Source organism: Micromys minutus (genome assembly GCF_963924665.1).
Source record: "Micromys minutus genome assembly, chromosome: 5".
Lineage (NCBI taxonomy): Eukaryota > Metazoa > Chordata > Mammalia > Rodentia > Muridae > Micromys > Micromys minutus.
The window spans coordinates 47,499,395-47,519,917 of NC_137974.1; the positions used below are offsets into that span (position 1 = coordinate 47,499,395).

Genomic DNA, 20,523 nt, shown 5'->3' on the forward strand with positions numbered 1-20,523 from the left:
CGCCCACAGTGCTCACGCTCGCAGTGCTCAGGCTCACAGTGCTCGGGCTCACAGTGCTCACACCCGCAGTACTCGGGCTCACAGTGCTCACACCCGCAGTGCTCACACCCGCAGTGCTCGGGCTGTCTTGGGGATGAAGCCAAATGCATGTAGTAAATGTTTCAGTCTGCACAATGCTTAGCTCTACAGAGCAGGATCTCATCATTTGTTTCTATCAGTGAGAATTAATGAGGTCCTGAGAGTAAAAGAAAATATGTGTCTTGCTTAAGGTCATCCTGCTAATAAGACATGGAGAGAGATTGATACCCACATAATCTTGCCATAGGGCTTCCTCATTCATAAGCTTGAGCCAACTTTGTGACCCTACTGTGCCCTGCTTTTTGCTCTTTTCCTTGCCAGCTGCTTAGGTCACATTTTCCTGTCATTCATGCTTTAAATTAGTGCTGCTTTCGAAGTACAGTGCAGGGAAGGGGCATCTGGATGACTTGTCACACCCATGCTGTGGGTGCTCCTACAAACGTGACTGCAGACTTCTCTACTTCACCTGTATCACTAGTGGGCTCCTATGTGGGAGCCACAGATGAAGAGCTGCTCCACATGTATGGCAGCAGTAGTAAGCTGACAGGGGCGAGGAGCCAAACCCCTACAGTCTTCTTACTCAGTAAGACAGACTCTGCCCTGGCCTCGGGCCAACAGGGTTGATGGTAGTTTCCGGTAGAGAAGTGATATCCTTGGTAAACTCCATGGGCACACTATCAGTTCACTTCCCTTGAAAACCAAGTGTATTTACTATGTGCAGTCACGTGGCTAAGGGATTCCATGGGCAGTTGCCATCCTCCAGTGTCAGAAGGTTACAGTATGTCATAGGTGGTCCTCCTCAGCTGATCCCACTCTGACTTGAGTTTGAACCTGCTGCCTTGTCGAGCTCCTGGCACTTGTGAAAGCTGAATGGCTCTATGGGCTGAGGCCAGTGCAGGGATATGGAGTCTTCTTGGGTTCCAGAATTTCTGAAGTGTTTGCCTTTGCTATACCTCGATCCTGAGATTTAGATTTCCTTTCTCCCAAACCTTCCCTTCTGTTAACCATGGTTCTGAGGCAGCCTTCTTGTGTGGTTTATGGGGTCTTCAGTTTTGACCCGTTCCCCAAATTAATAGAATCCACACTGTAAGACAGCAAGTGAGATAGAGCTCTGCAGATACAGGTCACTGTTGTTCCTGAGACAGCAACCGCAACAAAGGCTCAAGGACCCACCCAAGGATAGTTCTCATGGAAGCAACTGCCTGCTGCTAATTGCTCTGGGGAGCACCCACCTGGTTTCAGACCAGGAGGACTGTCTACTGATGGGCTTACATGGGGAGAGCAGCAAGCGGTCTGCCTCAGCTGTCCTCCTTTTTCAGAGGCTTGTGCACACCATGGCCTCCCTCTCACCCTCTGATGCTCGGTACTCATTGCTTTGAGATGTCTGCTTTGCAGGGCTAGACCTTGCTGCTGCCATAGCCTTTTCTTTTCTGACTTGATCATATGCTCAGAAAGAACCTTAGTCAGTGTTGACAGGCACCAATGCAGAACTAGTGAGCAGTCTATCTAATAGGAGTGTGATTAAAAGAACCTCGAATGCAAGCATTGAAAACTATTGAGCAAAATTAAAGCTCCTCCCTCACTGATTGTTTCAAAGAATTTTTTCCTACTAATCTGACAATTTAGTTTTCCCCAAATACCTTCATCTGTGGGAGCTAAAATGATAGTGTTTTCAATTTATTTGCTTTCTCAGGCTATGCGTTTGCTAGTCTCGTATTTCCCCCTAGGCTTAGGTCTGTTGGTTTGATATTTGCTAAGAAGAGCTAATAGGAGTCCTGTTATTCTTCTATATCTGATGGAAAGATGCACTTAGAGATCTATACTACCAAAATGAGGCTTTATTTAATAGAAATATGTCACTATGGTTTGTATTAAAGATTTGTTTATTTCATTTTGCATTAGTATTTGCTTTCTCTTATATGTATATGTACACCAGGTGCATATCTGATGCATGCCTAGGCCAGAAGAAGCCATATATTTCCCTGAACTGGAATATTGTGAATTGTGAGCTGCCGTGTAGGTGCTGGGAACTGAAACTAGTCCTCTGCCAGAATAGCAACTATTCTTGGCCACCATGCCACCTCTCTAGCCCCCACTTTAAAAAAATTACAATAAAATTGATTGAAGTAAAATAAAGTTGAAATTTTAATTCCTCAGTCAATTGGAGAAGCCCCATGTAGGCTACTCAGGCTGTTGGTTGATACAGCTTTCTAGTCAAACCCTTTATAAGCCAAAGAGTGTTTCAGATAAAAATCATACAGGACTTTTTGGGTTTTTTTGGGGGGGGTTCTGTTTCTTTGCTTGTTTTCAGTTTCCCCTCTATGTGTTAACTATGGTTTTAATATTTATCATTTGGTAAAGTGCTTGCAGTGACCTGAGTTCTGTTCCCAGCAGTCATGGAAAAAGCCAGTCATGGAAGAGCATGCTTGTTATCCTAGCACCAGGGAGTAGAGGTGGGAGGATCTGTGCCCTTGAGGGCCAGCCAGCCTAGCCTAATGGACAGCCTCCAAGTCAGTTAGAAGCCCCGTCTCACAAAGCAATGTAAAGGAACTGATACTCAAGGTCTGTCTCTGGTCTCCACACACAAGCAGGCACACGTGAACATGAACATGCAGACACAGGTAAAACCTATCAGTATGCTAATACTGATACTGCCTCCTGCACGCACACACATTAATTGGATTAAGAGAATGAATGAAGAATGAATACATGAGCTTTTAAAGCAAAAGATGGATTTCCCCTCTAGTTAATATATTTTTCCAATTTTAAGTTTAACAAAAACCAGAGCTTTTCCTACAAGATGAAATTTCCTGTCTGTAGCACTTGATTGAAGTGGTAAAGAGAATGGGAGATGTGCTGTGATCTCCGAGTTCACTCTCTGTGTCCTTCAGGTGTGCTAGGACCTCTGCAGGGTGGAGCACGCTGAATTAACAAACCATTAATTGTCATTTTCAGTCTTACTGTGGCTGTGTTCCCTTCCTCTGAAGTAATTCTTTTGTAACCTTGAAAGAAACTCTTCAGTTTTACTCTAATGGGCTCAAAAAGTTGTCCATTTCATACAGTGTAATTTGTCCGCTGCATTTGCCATGTTTCTTGTTAGCATTTTACCGAGTAGATTTTCATTTTGTACCACCACGTTGTCAGACATTCTCAGGCAGAACCGACTGCTCCTGGCCTGCTTCTTTGTGTGGAGCTGCTTCTGCCCACCTGCTCACAGCAGGCTGTCTTCAGGCCTGAAGGGGAGCTAACCACTTTTGAAAGTATCTGAAGATGCAGGGAAGGTCTAACCGTGCCACATTGTGTGATAGGGAGCTATTCACAATGTGCTTTTGAAGACTGGTTTCTCCTTCTCTTATTCTTCGTGAAATATTTTCAGGAGAAAATAAAATTATAAGTAGTTGTTAAAGAGCCATTTGCAGCGTTCCCGAGTTCTGTGTTGAATAGGTCGCTGATATGCAGCTGATTGGAACTAATTTTCCATGTTAAAGCAGATAAATGTGCAGCAGCACCACACAAATCTCGAGCGTTTACTGCAGAATACCAGATGAAATGTATTGACTGTGGACTGGCTGGAGTATTAGATAGATTAGATAACACGATAAAGTAAACCAAGGCAATGCAGACTGTCCCCCACACAGAGAGTGAAGGAAGGCAGTGTTGCCGCAGCTGTGTACATTGTCTGCAGTACATCTACAGGTGTATATCTGAACAGAACTGAGTGAGTTCTTGAAACTTTAACTGCACCTTCCTGTTTTTAAGTGAAAAACTTAAGGTTTTCTACTTTAGAAAAATGAAAATGAATGTTGTACTTGTCAATATTTTAAATAAAAATGCCCCACATAAGACATGAAAACAACCTTTAGTTTGAATCCTAGTTCCTGTGTATTGGTGAAGTGTGTGTGTGTGTGCGTGAGTGTGAGTGTGTGTGTGTGTGTGTGTGTGTGTGTGTGTGTGTGTGTGAGAATGTGAATAAACATGCTGGGGATTAAACACTATTGCTTAGCTTTATTCCCAGTCCCTAAAATTAATTTTTTAATTGCAAAGTTAAATGATGGGGTTCACCGTTTTGCTTATATTTGTAAGCATGTGCACATGCACATAGAAGAATCTGCATCATAACATGTTTTCAGTCTTAAAATAAATGTTTTCCCTGTTTTTAAGATGTTTCTCCTCACCCCACCCCTCTTAGAAGTAATTAGCTGTTATTTTGTACTGTACGCATGTGATTACTCCAGAGTCACCAAATGTAATATGAACCCGTATATTTAGTTGTGTCAGATATATAAATATATAACAGAATAAGCAAGGGTTAGTGTTTTTTTCCTAAAGAAGTAGGAAATGAAAGAGTAATTATTAACCATCTCCTTTTCACTTTCCTGAAAACATCAATTAAGGTTACACATCTTAGGAACAAGCTTCCCAGCAGAACAGAAATAACTGCTTTCACTGTGTTTCAAAAAATTTAATCACAGTTTAACAGCTGGGATGTATGCATGACTATAATTTAAGGCATTAACTCCAAGGCAGGGCTACCTGCCTTTGGACAGCAGTCCCAGGAGCCCAGTGCGTCTTGGTCTTAGCAACGGGTTTTATAATTTGGAGATGTTCATTAATTTAACAGAACAGGAAAATAGCTTTCTGAATCCCCCTCCTCTCCACATGCACACATCTTTTCCTTTACTGTTAACTAGAAAATTACATTTTAGTAGCTGGGAGAGGAAGAGAATTTTGAAGGGTATAGGCAGCAACTGTGCAGATGAGAACAAAGAATAACCACATTGGAGACTATTAAGAAAGCTCCGAAGCCTTACAAAGATATTGTCAAACTGGAAATCAGTGAGGAGACAAAGAAAGCCACCACCACCCTCACTGTCATCCTCCCTCAGCATTACTCATAAAGATGAAATAAGTCACCTCTGACTTCTTTATCCTAGTAAGGTATTTGGGGAACATTAGGTTTATTGTTTTGTGACTGTCTTTTCTCTCCTGAGTAGGTAGATTTGCTAATTTTGGATTTGTTGAAGTTGTTTTGTGAACAGAATCTGTTTAGAATTTTTATTTTGAAACACTGAAAAGTGTAGATGTTAGAGCCGACTTGATATGAGGAAAGAAGGAATTTTTATCTAGCTTTGAAGACACATTTTGAACTAGAAAAGTAGATAGTCAAATCAGGCAGGAGTAGAGTATGTCTTGGGAATGCCTGCTTATGGGAGCTTTGCTGGCTTCTTGGGAGGTTGGATTTGCTTTTTGCCTGGTATATAATGCATTTGGCATTAAAGATTTTTTTTTTTTTTTTTTTTTTTTTTTTTTTGTGGATTCTAGATTTCTCTATGGGAAAGTTTATATTTGAAATGCATCTCCCTTGTTTCCCTGATGTCACTCCTCACTGCCGGAGGCTATGAGCGCCATACCTCACCACCTGGCTGAGATCTGTCCACTTTGGCTCTGACTTCCCCTTCTCTGGGATTGTGGCAGGGAGGTAGAAAGAAGCTCTAGTCGTCTTCTGTGTAGCTATGACCTGCCATAGACTGGATGCAAATTCAAGGAACCTGTTGACACTTTTATCTCTGGTTATACAGTCATTTGGTATAATTAGTGCATTTAGTGTACTAAGCTCATTCTCTGTTAAGTATCACGCACTTACTTCTGTTTGTCTGGGAATGGGTGGAGCCCCCCTTGGAAGGCAGGAGCTGTGGGAGGTGTACTGAGACCCCTCCCAGATGGGAACACTTGGTGAGGCCCAGGCCGTTTACATACACACTTGTCCCAAGGCAAAGTCATTGGACAACAGCTAGTATCTGATAACTATAGCAAGCTGGTTTTAAATTCATTTTTGCTTTTTCAAGACAGGGTTTCTCTGCGTAATAGCCCTGGCTGCCCTGGAACTCGCTTTGTAGACCAGGCTAGTCTCAAACTCACAGAGAGCCTCCTGTCTTAGCCTCTGTCTCCCGAGTGCTGGGATTAAAGGCGTGAGTTACCACTGCCCAACTATGAACTGTTATTTTTAATATTTAGATTTATTTTTGCTTACCTGACAGATAATGGTCGACTTGGGAACCTTGTGCTGTCTCAGCACACATCAGCTGTGTAGTGATCAGCCAGGACAGTTCAGCTTAGCCAGCTTCTCCCATGGTTATTGTTTCTTTCAGGGAGCATTCCGAAAGAACATGTGAAGCTTTCTTTCACACTCTTGGGTTGTCAAAAGGTTAGCCTAAAAATCAAGTTATAGCTTCCCTAGCAGAAGCACCAAGGAAAGCCGCACTGTGAACCCATGGCTTGCTGTAGCCAGGACCCTCCACCAAGCCTCAGCTGGGACAGAGACTGGCAGTGTGGGACCGTGACTGAAGTGCGTTCCCACAAGTAGCTGAATTTTAGGCTACATGTGGAATATAGCCTTTGTGCATAGGTCCCAAATTTTCAAAATATTACCTGTGTTTAGTTATTGTATATTCATGTGCCATGGTGTCAGGGACCATTTGTGGGAGTCACTTTTCTGAATTTACATTGTGGGGACCATCATCAGGTAGGATGTTTTTGCTCAATGAACCATCTCATTGGCCCATAAGGTTACATTTTAAGCTAGGATGTATGATGTGAAAGGGAAAGAAACATGGGTCTAGATGAAAGCCACAGGACAGGAGTGTGGGTAAATGTGTGGAGGGGAGGCGAGCAGGGGACGGCAAGAAAACTCCAAGGAAATGGGAGAAAACCCAGGAGACTGAGGTGGCCTTGAGGCCCGTCTACGATGCTTTTGGGTGTAGGATTTGACTCCTCTTTATAGTATTGATTAATAAGGTATAGACAAATAGATGTAAGATGTGGGAAGATACAAATCGTAGATGACCTCACCATGTGTCCTAAGACAGTAATGGCTATGCCTCTTTGCTCATATTTCTGCTTTGGTTTGCTTTGGCCCTTATTTCTGAAATAATGATTTCTTGAATTTTAAAGTATTTCTTGAGATTCATCTCCTTTTTAGGAGATAGTATCTTTAATTTTTGGATTATGATTTTCATCTCCTTGGCATTTTTTGTCATGGTATTATTTTTTGTGTGATTATTTTTCTGTGCTTTCTACTTTTTTGTAAAAGTTTATATGGATTTGGGGCAATGATACTTTTCTCTTCATTTTTACTTGAAATTGGTTTCTTTGTTTCTGACATTTAGAAGTGACATCTTTCTGGCACAGAGTAATAGGAAAGAAAGTTTACGCATAGCTGGGGAAAAATCCCTCCTCTGATGATAACGGGGTGCGTGGACTTTGTCTTCCTCCCTCATCTCCCCCTCCTTAAGCCACTGTACTGACATATCATATACCCTCTCCAAAGTTTCATTTTTCCTTTTCTAATTTTTTGATGGCTACACTGCTAAGTTCAGCAGCCAGACTTCTACTCTGGGACAACCTGTGGTTCAGGGCTGCGTTGCTCAATTTTGTCTTTCATAACCTGAATGCCCGAAACAATCTCACTGAGAACTGATACTACACTTCCATGTCTATAGCATTGCCTTGTATGTTGTTGGTATTAAGGAGAAAGCACAGGATGCATATTCCCAGTCCATGTAGAGCTCTCCATCTAAAGAATGATCATTTCAGAGCGTCCACAACCCATACAGAAGAAGCATGCACTTTTAAATGTCCACAGAATGAAGATCATCTTTCAAAGTTGCAAATCAAAGACAATTGTCCCTCTCCATGCTGTGTATCTTTTTTTTTGCATTTTATTGGATATTTTATGTATTTACATTTCAAATGTTATCCCCTTTCCCAGTTTCCCCCTCTCATACTTCCAACCCTCCTTCCCTTGCTTCTATGAGGATACTCGCCTTCCCACCCACCCGCTCTCACCTCACCACATTCCCCTACACTGGGGCATCGAGCCTTCCCAGGACCAACGGTCTTTTCTCCCATTGATGTCCAACAGAGGCATCCTCTGCTACATATGCAGCTAGAGCCATGGGTCCCTCTCTGTGTATTCTTTGGTTGGTGGTTTAGTCCCTGGAAGATCTGGAGGGTCTGATTAGTTGATATTGTTCTTCCTATGAGTTGCAAACCCCTTCAGCTCCTTTAGTTCTTTCACTCCTCATCGGGGTCCCTGTGCTCAGTCCATGGTTGGCTGGATGTGAGCATCCACTTCATTTGTCAGGCTCTGGCAGAGCCTCTCAGGAGACAGCTATAACAGGGAAGCACTTCTTGGCACCAGCAAAAGTGTCTGGTTTCGGTGTCTGTATATGGGATGGATCCCTAGGTAGATGGCCTTTCCTCCAGTCTCTGCTTCACACTTTGTCCCTGTATTTACTTTAGACAGGAGCCATTCTGGGTTAAAAATTTGGAGATGAATGGGCAGCCCCATCCCCCAACCGGGGCTTTGCCTATCTTCTAGATATGGTCTCTACAGGTTATCCTTTCCCTTTGTTGGGTGTTTCAGCTAATCTCATCCCTGTTGGGTCCTGGGAGCCTCTTGCTTTCCTGGTATCTGGGGCTTAATGGTGGCTACCCCAGTTTTCCATCCCCCATTGCTACACAGCTCTGTTCAAATTCCTGACCCTATATATATCATCCCTGTCTCCTCCCATACCTGATCTTCTTTCCCCTTTTCCTCTACCCCTTCCTCTCTTCCTCCCAAGTCCCTCCCACCCTCTACCTCCCTTGAGTATTTTGTTCCCCCTTCTAAGGACTGAAGCATCCACATTTTGGATTTCCTTCTTTTTGAACTTCATATGGTCTGTGATTTGTATTTTGGGTATTCTGAGCTTTTGATATAATGTCCACTTATCAGTGAGTACATACCATGTGTGTTCTTTTGTGACTGGGTTACCTCACTCAGGATGGTATTTTCTCGTTCCATCCATTTGATTAAGAATTTCATGAAGTCATTGTTTTTAATAGCGACTGAGTAGTACTTCATTGTGTAAATGTACCACAATTTCTGTATCCATTCCATCAACCAATCTAAAGCAGAGCCGTGTAGGGAGTTGAGAGGTTTATAGAGCTGAGACTGTGGCTTAGGGCTCGCACATTGCCTGGATGCACAGGCTAAGACCTCTGACCCCAGCACAGCAACAGAACCTCATCCGTAGGAGCTGTAACCTGGCTAAGTGCTTCCTGCTTCCTGTTCTGCTGATTTCCTTTCCACTCTCCCTGTTCCCGGTCACACTGAACTTCCAGCCCTTCCTCCAGCTTTCCATGCTTGCTCCTCCTCAGAAATTTGCATAAGTTTTCCCATCAGCTCAAAAGTTTTTCGTTTACTTCCTTCTTTTAGCAGTCCTACTGAGTGGTTTTTAGTGACTTACTTTTAGGAAGGGGCTCACTGCCCTGCTGTGGAAGCAAGAGACTAAGCTTGAGCTACAGGACGAATGAAAAGAAGCACAGCAGTGCCAAGGAGGCTGAGGCCAGAGGATTGCTGGCCAGTCACTATAGATGAATAGGTGATTCCCAAGGCCAGTGAGAGACCTTGTCACAAAAATCAAGGGAGAGAGCAACCGAGAAAGACACACATGTACACACGTGTCTTGGAAACATTTACACATACACAAAATGGCTTCCTTTATACATGGTAGATTGTTGTCAGTTATAAGTGCTTCAGATATGCACGTGCATATGAAATGACTGAACCAACTTAATTAAGATATGCATCACCTCAGTTTCCCATCTGTTTGTGGTAAGGACACTTCACATCTACTCTCTTCGGAATCTTGAGTGACACAATGCATGGGCTGATGTAGTATAGGTCTCTAGAAGCTGCTTCACTGAGCTAACACTTCACCCTTTGACTAGTCAGTCACTCTTACCAGTCAGCTCTCTGCTTCTAGGTCAGCTTTTCAAACTTGTCATGTGGATTTTTCCTTTGAGTATGACGTGTTCTTCTCAATTTCTTTTGATTACTTTTTGTTGGAAGTCTATTTATATTAGATATTGAATGGCTCCATCCTGTTCCTTGGGTCTGTGCTTGGAAAATGTTTTTCCAGCCCTTTAGTCTTGATATTGAGGCATGTGTCTTGTGTGCGGCAAAATGATAGATTCTATATTTGCATCCATTCTGATAGCTGTGTCTTTTTATTTGGGAATTGAGACAATTGATGTTGAGAGATATTGAAGACCAGTGAGAGTTCATTCCTGTTATTTTGGTGGTGGTGGTGGGGTGTGTGTGTGTGTCTGTGTGATTACCTGTGTGTGTTTGTGTGCCTCTGTGCTGTATCTGTCTGTCTCTCTCTCTCTCTCTCTCTCTCTCTCTCTCTCCCTCTCCCTCCCCCCAACTCTGTGTGTGTGTGAGAGTGTGTGTCTTTTTTGTGACTGGCTCACTTCCTTTACCATATTGCCCTTCATACTTTTCTCTATTCTTGCCCATGACAGAATTTTCATTATTTTAAAGACTGAATTGTGTTAAGTTTCAAACCTGGAACAAGTGGCTGAGGTGCTTATTTAGCATATCAAAGCAAACCTGCCTCCAGGTTCTCCCAGCATCCCCCAGTCTCTACCTGAAAGGGTATGGCTGACATACCTGGCCCTCTATCCTGAACTCACCAGCCCAGCAGCTGGGCTGCCCACTGCCCAGAGGCTCCTTCTGATATAATTCAGGCATTTTGGTCACCTATCCTCCTGGCTACTGATCCTGGTTCTCCTCTGTCCCCCCACCCCCACATGGTCCAGGGTCTCTTCCAGATGTGTCTGCCGCTGGCTATGTTTCCTTTATGTCTATACTAAGCTTTCTCCTCCACCATACCTAGACTCACTAATGTCCTTCTCATCCCATTCAATTTCTTTTTTCATTCACCTCCAGAACTCGAGGCTGAAGTGCCTATTTAACAAATTCTATTAGTATGTTTGTATGTACGCACAAACACACTCACATGCAATGCACATGCATATACATTAATATTAATGTATACATTTTCCATTAATATACACATTTTCTTTATTCACTGATGGCCACTTGAATAACTTCCATGACTCAGAGGTCATACATGAGTCTGAGTATACATGACCATGCAGGTACCCTGTCATAGTGCTGACTTTGTTTTCTCTAGGGCACCCAGTGCTGCATGTGCGATTCTCTGATCGTAAGAAACTTCAGAGGCCCCCTCCTTCTATTTTCCTTTATTGGCTACGTCACACTTGTTTTTAGCCACCAAAGTTTAGTGATCTTGTCTTTTATCTCTTAAGGAGCAGTGCCTTTGATGCTTCAGTCCCTGCTCAGCAGAGCGTTCTGGGGGTGTGAACGTACTGTCTCTCTCACTCACCGCTTCGTGACTATGAACTCTGCACACTTTCCCCTATGGATGCAGTTTCATTTTACACTGTTTTTCTCTTTTCTTTTAGTGTCTTTCTCGGGAAGCAGGTGGAAACATGAGCATCCAGTTTCTTGGCACAGTGGTAAGTACGGAAAAGTACTGTCCATCCCCTTACTCGAGAGTGTCTTTGGCTTTCTCCCATGTTTCTGCTGCCTTCATTGTGGTTTTACTTTCCCATCAAATGGAGACATCTCTGTGTGAGAAGCAGGGCATGTGAGAAAAGCTTCTGCCTTGAAAACATTCCTGTTGGGTCTTCTCAGAGAGAAAATGCTTCTCTAGTTTCCTAGAGTTTGTTGTACCTTTTCTCCAATGGCTGATTGTTTTTCTGTGTTCTTAAAATGAAGACGTAAGATATAAAAACAATGAAGTTGATTTTACCCCTCAGTTTTCATGCTGGCTTTCTCTGTTGGGTTCTTCATATCTACCTTTCTAGTGACATTGGACCACAGTTTTATATCTTCATTTTCATTATCCTCATGTAAATCCTGTTATTTTATATATATCACACTCATAATTCACATTTTTGTCTCTTAATTAATTTCTGTGTATGGTTCTTTCTCTAATCTTAAACTATCACTTTGATATGACTCATTTGTTGTGGTGTGTGGGTGTTTCGCCCACATGTGTATATGTTCACCACATGTATACCTGGTGCTCATGGAGGCCATAAGACTCCCTGGAGTTGTGTACCACCATGCCGGTGCTGGGAATCGAACTCAGGTCATTTGGAAGAGCAGCCAGCACTCTTCACTACTGAGCCATGCGTGCAGCCTTGTATAAGCCTCTTAATGGAGGAAGGCTTAACATTCTAATGAGTCGAGATGTCTTTTATTTATCTGTGAATCGCCGTTGTAAGCCCCTTAAATTGTTCTACCTTTTCTTTGCCATTATAAATGTGCTTTATCTTTAGGATTTTAAAAATTATTTTCAAGCACATCTATGATATTTTTAAGTTTATAAGCTGTACCAACTCATAAGCTGACTCAAAGCTGTTAGTAACTATATGATTTGTTACAGGTTTTAGTTATTTTCTAGGCTCTAGGATGCCACCCACTGTGTTCTAGATGTGTGGGGGAGTCATACTCTAAGTAAAAAATTTAACTTTTTCCTCTGCTGGGGTTTACTTACTTGGTTTGTTAATGCATTCACATGTAAGTTTAGAGTTACCATTAGTCCCAGCTCTAATTTTCAGGAACTTGTTTAAAGGCGCACCCTAAATCTGCCTTTCCTCTATTGCTGCTGTGTTTGAGCACCTCCCTGTGTCCCCCCCACACAGCTGACATGGGTGTTTACGCTACATATATTCTATCTTCAGGGCCTATACTTGATTAATGTCCTACCCTGAAAATGTCATTTGTAGGATGTTTATTGAATGGAGCTGGTAAATGAGGTGGACAATATGTCTTACATAAGACAAAATGTCTTACACAATAGCCAATTTAAAACATTTTTAAATTTAATTTTTATTGGATATTTTATGTATTTACATTTCAAATGTTATCCTCGTTCTCCCTTCTCCCTTCCTACCCCCCCTGCTTCTATGAAGACACTCCCACCTCAAAGCCCTGGCATTTTCTTACCCTGGGGAAATGAGCTTTCACAGGACCAAGGGCTTCTCCTCCTATTGATGCCAGACAATGCCATCCTCTGATACATATATGGCTGGAGCCATGGGTCCTGTCGTGTGTACTCTTTGGTTGGTGGTTTAGTCCCTGGGAGCTCTGGGAGGTGAGTCTAGTTGGTTGATATTGTTGTTCTTCCTATAGGGTTGCAAACCCCTTCATCCCTTTCAGTCCTTTCTCTCACTCCTCCATTGGAGTCCCTGTTCTCAGTCCAATGGTTAGCTGCAGTCACCCTCATCTGTATCAGTATGGCTCTGGCAGAGCCTCTCAGGAGACTTCCATATCAGGCTCCTGTCAGCAAGCACCTCTTGGCATCCACAATAATGACTGGGTTTGGTGGCTGCATATGGGATGAATTTCCAGGTGAGGCAGTCTCTGGATGACCTTTCCTTCACTTCCTGCTCCACTCTTTGTCCCTGTATTTCCTCCCATGAGTATTTTGTTTTCCCTTCTAAGAAGGACTGAAGCACCTGTACTTTGGTCTTCCTTCTTCTTGAGCTTCATGTGGTCTGTGAATTGTATCTTGGGTAATCTGAGCTTTTAGGCTAATATTCACTAATCAGTGAGTGCACGCCATGTGTGTTCTTTTGTGACTGGACTACCTCGCTCAGGATATTTTCTAGTTCCATCCATTTGCCTCAGAATTTCATAAGGTCATTATTTTTAATATCTGATCAGTACTCCATTGTATAAATGTACCATATTTTCTATATCCATTCCTCTGTTGAAAGACATCGCAGTTCTTTCTAGCTTCTGGCTATTATAAATAAGGCTGCACAGTAGCCAATTCTAATGAATAACTTGAAGTTAAACTCACTCCTACTACACTTGGGAGGGGCATAAAAGCATAATCCAAGAATTCTGTCTTTTTGGAGTTTTCTCACAAGAACTCAGAACTGTTCAATGTTTCTTCACATGACCACAGTCTTGGACCATGTTCTTAATCTCCCTCTTTTTATTTTTTAATAGCAGAATATCCAGCTTGATTTTTGACTTTGAGATGTTGTAGATAAATCTAATTGTCACTTGATGCATGAACATGATATAAGCAAGCAAATTATAAACATAATGAATAATATTAGAATAATAGAATTAGAATATAGCCATTGTCCTTGATGGCCGGGGACTGGAGGAGTTGAAGAAGAATCCATAATATTTGAGTGGATCTATCTGCAGCGACAGATGCATATCCTTTTCCAATTTTCTTCTGGAAAAATGAAAACAGGTCAGGCTAATGTACAAGCTTTCCTATTTCCTTATGCTAAAAAATGATGAAGTCAGAGTATGCACAAGTATGAGTCTATTGCTGGAAATAATCTTACAACAAAAGCAGAATCTGAGAAGCTATTTAATGAATTAACTGTAATAGACAAATCAGGACAACCAATTTACCTATTGGGCTGAAGAAAAAGAAGTATTTATAGATTAAATATCTGGACCATGAATCCCCTCCTATACCATTAGATGAATTATCAATTGGAATATCTGCCTCTGAAATGGGAAATAGTTGGACAGTTTTTCTAGTCACAAATTCAGTTTGCATGATAAAACCCTATAGCTTACCAGCTGAACAATGATTCCCTATCCTTCTGTAGTGGTCTGCAAATGAATTTGAAAATCCACAGAGTTCTGTAACAATGTTAAAAATCTGATTGTTAGTTTGGGGTAATATAATACAAGGACCAAATCCATATTATTGTTGACATCAGGTTCTTCCCTAATTCACTAGTTGGACAAGAAGAGTAAGGTAAGAAGTTAGTATTTTATGCCCCTAATGATGTAGGTAAACCCATTCCAAAGCTTATCTTCTGTGCTACTACCTGCAGGAGACCATTTAGTGGGGAAGTTTAAAGACAGTGAAGGATCCACAGGATGACACCGATGCTTAGATTCAAATGGCTGTAGTTCTTTTCTTGCCTCCTGAGATAATACGCAAGGACTGTTCAGAGCCATCTCTCCTTCAGAGTCTTAAATAGGTTGGTTAGCACATTGGTGATATCAAGTACAGTTCATGAGCCTGGAAGGAGTTGAGAAACAAATTCCTTTTCCTTGCCATGTCCTAGCTTGTCTTGGTGTCATAGGCTCTCCTAAATTCTTATCAAATTCCTCACTTCATGCTTCATGATTATCTTCAGATAATGGTGAAGGTACTAAAGGAGGGCCCAGTGAAGGAGCTGAGGGGACATTTCCCACCCACAGTGTTGTGGATGGCTTTCATTTTATTTTATTTTACTTTCAGTTTTGCCTGAGTGGGGAAATCACCCCTTTGCCTCTTTTTTTTCCCCCTTTTTTTCCGCTTTCTTTCTATTAAAACCACTTTTAAGGTTTGATTGTCCAGTTTATATTCAGTTAAAGAAGTATCCATCTCTTCCCCATGATTAATATCCTCCTCATCTCCTTTATTTTGATAACAGTCTAAATTAATGCCCACATGACCTACCCAAGATTGAATGGATATTTTCTCCTTGTTCATATGTGTTTTAATAATCTTTCAGATTCTGTCCATACTTCTTTCTCTAAAGTTCCTTTTTCTGGAAACCAGGGATTATAATCACAAGCAACTTGCAAGCAATCTAATAGTCATGATTATTAGATTAATTATTGCACTAATTTTGTAATTATTATATTAATACTTGTGTTCCTCCTTGCTTTAAAAAAATGATGTCCAAGCTTGATACAAGGCACAGACTTCCCTGGCTTCTGCCACATTTCTTCTCAGATCCCTTCTCAGATTCATGATGTCACTTGTACCACTCAAAAGGCAGTAGGAGCCAAGAGAATAGACCTAGTAAATGAGGCTGACTAAAGTACAGCAGCCAGTTGTCATGAGTAATCTGAAGTAAACTCACTCCTGTCCACTATACCTGGGAGGGGCACAAGAACATAATCCAAGAGCAATTCTGTGTGTGTGTGTGTGTAAGAAACTGAGATCACATGAATTTGTCTTGTTTTCTTAGAGTTTTCTCATAAGCACTAAGACTTCTCCTCACATGATTCCATTTGTGAACAGTGTTTTGAAATATGAGTTTGTATTGGTTGACCCTACAGTAAAGTGCCACACACAGGTAGCTCAGGACAACAAATTCACTGGTAGTCCTGAAGAAGAAACCTGAAATCAGGTACAGCACAGATCTGCAGGCTCTGTGTAAGGGCCGGTGACCTCTTCTCCCAGGTTCTTGTGGTGGCAGTTTTTGTCCTTCCATGGCTAAGCTCCTGTAATCTTTGGCTCTTTCCTGTTCTGTGTGTTTTGATTCATGTGAGTCTATACCAATTAGGACACTTGGGGCTCGCCTACCCAACTCAGTAAAAATTCCTTCTAACTATTGACAGCTGTGAAACCCTAGCTCCAAATACTGTTATACCTATGAGGTTTTGGAGAAAGTGACAGTTTAGATGACATTGTTCTGCCCAGTATACTTTATCTACACAGGAAGGATCACTTGACATTTATAAAAATTTAAAGTGACCATTTACATAAAAAATATGCTCTTAGCTTTTTGCTTCTTAGGTCTACTTTTCTAATGCCTCACTTGGACACGGACATTTATTTCTACATGACTTCTCATGTGTTGTTATCCCCATAACAGGAGCTACCTCCTCTGCTCAGATGCGTGAGATGTGAGGGGAGGAGAGGTGCTCAGGCTGCAGAACTAAATAGCATGGGGGCATTAAATGACCACCGGGTACAAATCATGGATAAACCTGGATCAAACCAAGGTCTTGTGTCTTTAAAGTCAAGCTGGTAACCATCACGGTTGATGCAGAACAAATACTTAACTGCATAACCCAGGGAGCTCTCTGTGGACACTGATGATTGGATTTTGTTGTTCTCTGTCTTTACAGGGCAGAAGGGAGGGCATGTTTTCCTGTGAAACTGATCCTTGGAGCACATTCAGGACCTCCTCTAATTAGGTCTTGTCATCTCCCAAAGTTCCTACCTCCGAGCCCTGTCATTGCCAGCAGGGGACACAAATAGTGCAGATACACTCAGTAAACTGGTGTCCCAGAATTTTCCTTAGAACAGGGATGCCTATTTCAGGTAGCGAGTTGCTTGGGTCCCACGTCTTTGGCTGAGCTGTGAGTCTATACACCATACAGTCCAAACTAACAAAGAAACTAAAAAGGCAGTCTTTTGCTAAATCAGAATTTCTTATGCTAAACAATAAAGATGATATATTTTTATTTAAAACTTTGGGAGTTATCATTGCATTTATTATTTAAATTCTAATCATTGTTTCTATATAATTTTTGAAGCATTGAGGCATAAGGCAAACAGATCTCACTGAGACCAACTCTCCTCACCTAGGAAACACCACACCAATTTCAACAGCCTCTTCTTAGCTATGGTGTTAGCATTCACCAAAGCTTGAGGAACTATCAGTTTCTTTGATGCTTAGCCAGAAATCTTAATGAAACCAAATGATGCTGAAGTTTTCAAAGCTAATTTGAATCTCAAATTGTACATTTTAAATTAAGTTTTTATTGATAATAAATATACTGTATTTCTTATTAGCCTTGAAAGCTTGAGTGATAACATCAGTAGAATAAACATGTTTTACAACGATTTACCATTAAGGAGTCTATTAATACGACCCTTGGCACACCGGCACAATTAGATTTCGAAGTAAAGGTTTAGGGAGTAACAGCGATTAATGACAACCATCCGAAACAATTTTGAACTCCATCAGTTTAACTCAGGAGGGTAAACTTAATATGATAATTCATCTAGTTGAATCGTATCAGCTTAGCGGGAAGGAATGTAAATATGTGACCCTTACCTAGCTTGTAAATGGATGCTGTGCTGAGAGATTTATCCATTCCATTAAGGAACTTTGGGGAACTTTGGAGTTTCTGCAATTGTTCCCTTGGAGGCTGAAAACCCAACCTGATCCCATACTGGGACCATCCTGGTTTGCATATTTCCATAATTTGCCTTTGCTACTAATATGACAGCAAGACAGAAATAACCATTTCTAATAATATCAGATGGAGTTGTGGAGGACAGCATTTTAATGCCGAGAAAGACCTCCCTGTGGGGCTGTTATTGCTACAGTAGAACAGCAGCCACACAGTTGCAGCCGCAGCCTCTTAATTGATTCGTTTAATTAGCAGGAGCTGACGCCAGTACTGTGTCTTGTCATCTGATACCGCAGGCTTCAAATCTGCATCACTCATATTTAGAGATAGAGAAGCATCATCAAAAACTTGTAAAAATTCACTTCTGGGAGCTGAATTTCAACAAAACAGCCTCCCATTTGTTTGAAAATTAAATGATTAGGAAAAGGGAACTGGGATTATTGCCTTTGTTCTTCATGCCTAGCTTTTGGAGTAATAAATGGTATCGTGTCTGGGTCTCACATCCCAAAAGAATGGGAGAGACCTTTGCCAGTCTTTTCTGCCTTGTCCACAGGTGTCTGACTGGGTGGATCTCTGGGCTCTCTCCTGTCCCTTTCTCTGCAATGACATGATAGCTTGTAAGGACTCATCACAACTGGTCTACATAACTGCCCACCTGTTCCAGCCTGCCTTTGTAGCTGCCTGGGTCCTGCCAGCTTATACTTTGTAACCAACTTCCTCTCTTTGCAAAGCCTCTTTGCAACTCCAAAGGTTGCCCCTTGGGACTTGTCCATCAGTGCCCACTTTCCCTGGACAGAAAAAAGATGATGGAAATGTAGGTGGTGTGTCTGGTGTGAAAGCCAGAGCCTTACACAGGTTTTACATATGCACTCATGTATACATGCATGCACACAGACAACACACTTGTGTGAACACACATACATGTACACAGGCTCCCACCCCTTTGCCTGCCAGGCCAGGCTGTCTTATCCTTCACCCTGACCCTTTGCCATCATGCATCAGAAAGCAGATGTCCATAGAGCAGTTAGTGACAGGTTGCTGCAGTTTCTCAGATTTCTTTTTTAAAAAAATAATACTCAGTCTACAAGTAAATTTATAGTATCCCATTCTTCATTCCCCCCAAATGTGCAAAGTTTGAGCCAGAATGTGGATAAGAGGTTATGAAATGTACTTTAAATGTCTTCAACATTGTTTCTGCATCAGGTTGTGGTTTATGTAACAAACACCAGCCTCAAGTGTAAGAATGAACAAGTGTAGTACAAGTTTAGTGAAAAAGCTTTTGACGTCGTTGTGCTGTGTGTTTTTACCTTACCGTCTTATCTATTAACATTTATTTGCTGATGGCATTGTGTGCCATGGCGCTTGCGTGCTCATGCTACAGTGCATTTATGCAGACGCATGAGAACCTGTGCCCACTAAGCCACTTCCCAGGCCCTGGCCACTGTGCTTTCTAAAGAGCTGGATTATCAATACATAGAGTGTGATGCATTATCAGCAAAGTTAAGAAAAATGATTGGTGTCCTTTATGTCCTGTGTGGTTGGGAAGAAAACTAGATAGTGACTTGCACTCTGCCCTAAGGTACAAGCTAGCTAGAGCCAGCCAATGGTATAAACCTCTAGTTTTAGCTCTTAGGCAGATAAGACAGGCAACTGTGGTTGTATTATGATTGTCAAGCCAACCTGGATCTCCCTGTCCCCAAATGAATGAATGAATGAATGAGTGAGTGAATGAATAATGAAAAAATGAAAAGAAAAGGAGGCTGGGGATAAATGCAGACATGCGATGTGGCCATTGCAGAGTGGCTGTTGAAGTGGTTTGTGCATAGATTGATGGAGCTGCAGAGTGTGGACCCTCCCCCTTCTTTCTGACACTCTCGCCAAGTATCCCTGTCTGTCCTAGAACTTGCTATTTAGATCATCCTGGCCTTTAACTCACAGAGATCTACATGCCTCTGCCTCCTGAATGCTGGGATTAAAGTCATGTGCCACTATACCTGGCTTAATTTTTTTCTCTTACTGATAGAAGACCTAATATAAAAAGTCCAACCAGGGAGCTGGGAAGGTGGCTTAATCAGTAGAGGACCTGAATTTTAATACATATAAAAAATCAGGCATAGTGGCATGTTAAGAATCTGTGTATGCCTTTACTCCTAGAACTTGGTAGGCAGAGGAGTTAGATCTCTGAGTTTGAGCTGTGCACATTGACACAGGGAAAAACTGTCCCAGGCTGCCTGTGCATTGAGCCTTCACAGGACCAAGAACCTCTCTTCCCATTGATGTCCACAAGGCCATTCTCTGTTACATATATGACTGGAGCCATGGGTCCCTGCATGTGTACTCTTTGGTTGGTGGTTTAGTCCTGGTAAGTTCTGGTGCGGGGGCGGGGGTGGGGAGTCTGGTTGGTTGATACTGTTGTTTTTCTATGGGTTTCAAATACCTTCAGTTCCTTCAGTCCTTTCTCTAACTCCTCCATTGGGGACCCTGTGCTTAGTCCAGTGGTTGGCTGTGAGCATCCACCTCCCTCTGCATTTGTCAGGCTCTGGCAGAGCATCTCAGGAGACACCTATATTAGGATCCTGTCAGCAAGCACTTCTTGGCATCTGAAATACTGTCTGGGATTGAAGACTGAATATGGAATGGATCCCCAAGTGGGGCAGTCTCTGGATGCCCTTTCCTTC

The 20,523-nt window shown here is 42.0% G+C and overlaps 1 protein-coding gene across 2 annotated transcripts in view; it reads left to right on the forward strand.

The window, feature by feature from the left end:
• Window positions 1-20,523, forward strand: part of PCCA (propionyl-CoA carboxylase subunit alpha) — a 277,273-nt gene that overhangs the window by 204,646 nt on the left and 52,104 nt on the right. For both annotated transcript variants that reach the window (XM_080916684.1, XM_080916685.1), the window contains one exon: window positions 11,395-11,448. In XM_080916684.1, coding sequence (XP_080772810.1) covers window positions 11,395-11,448 — 54 coding nt within the window. The remainder of the gene's footprint in view (window positions 1-11,394; window positions 11,449-20,523) is intronic.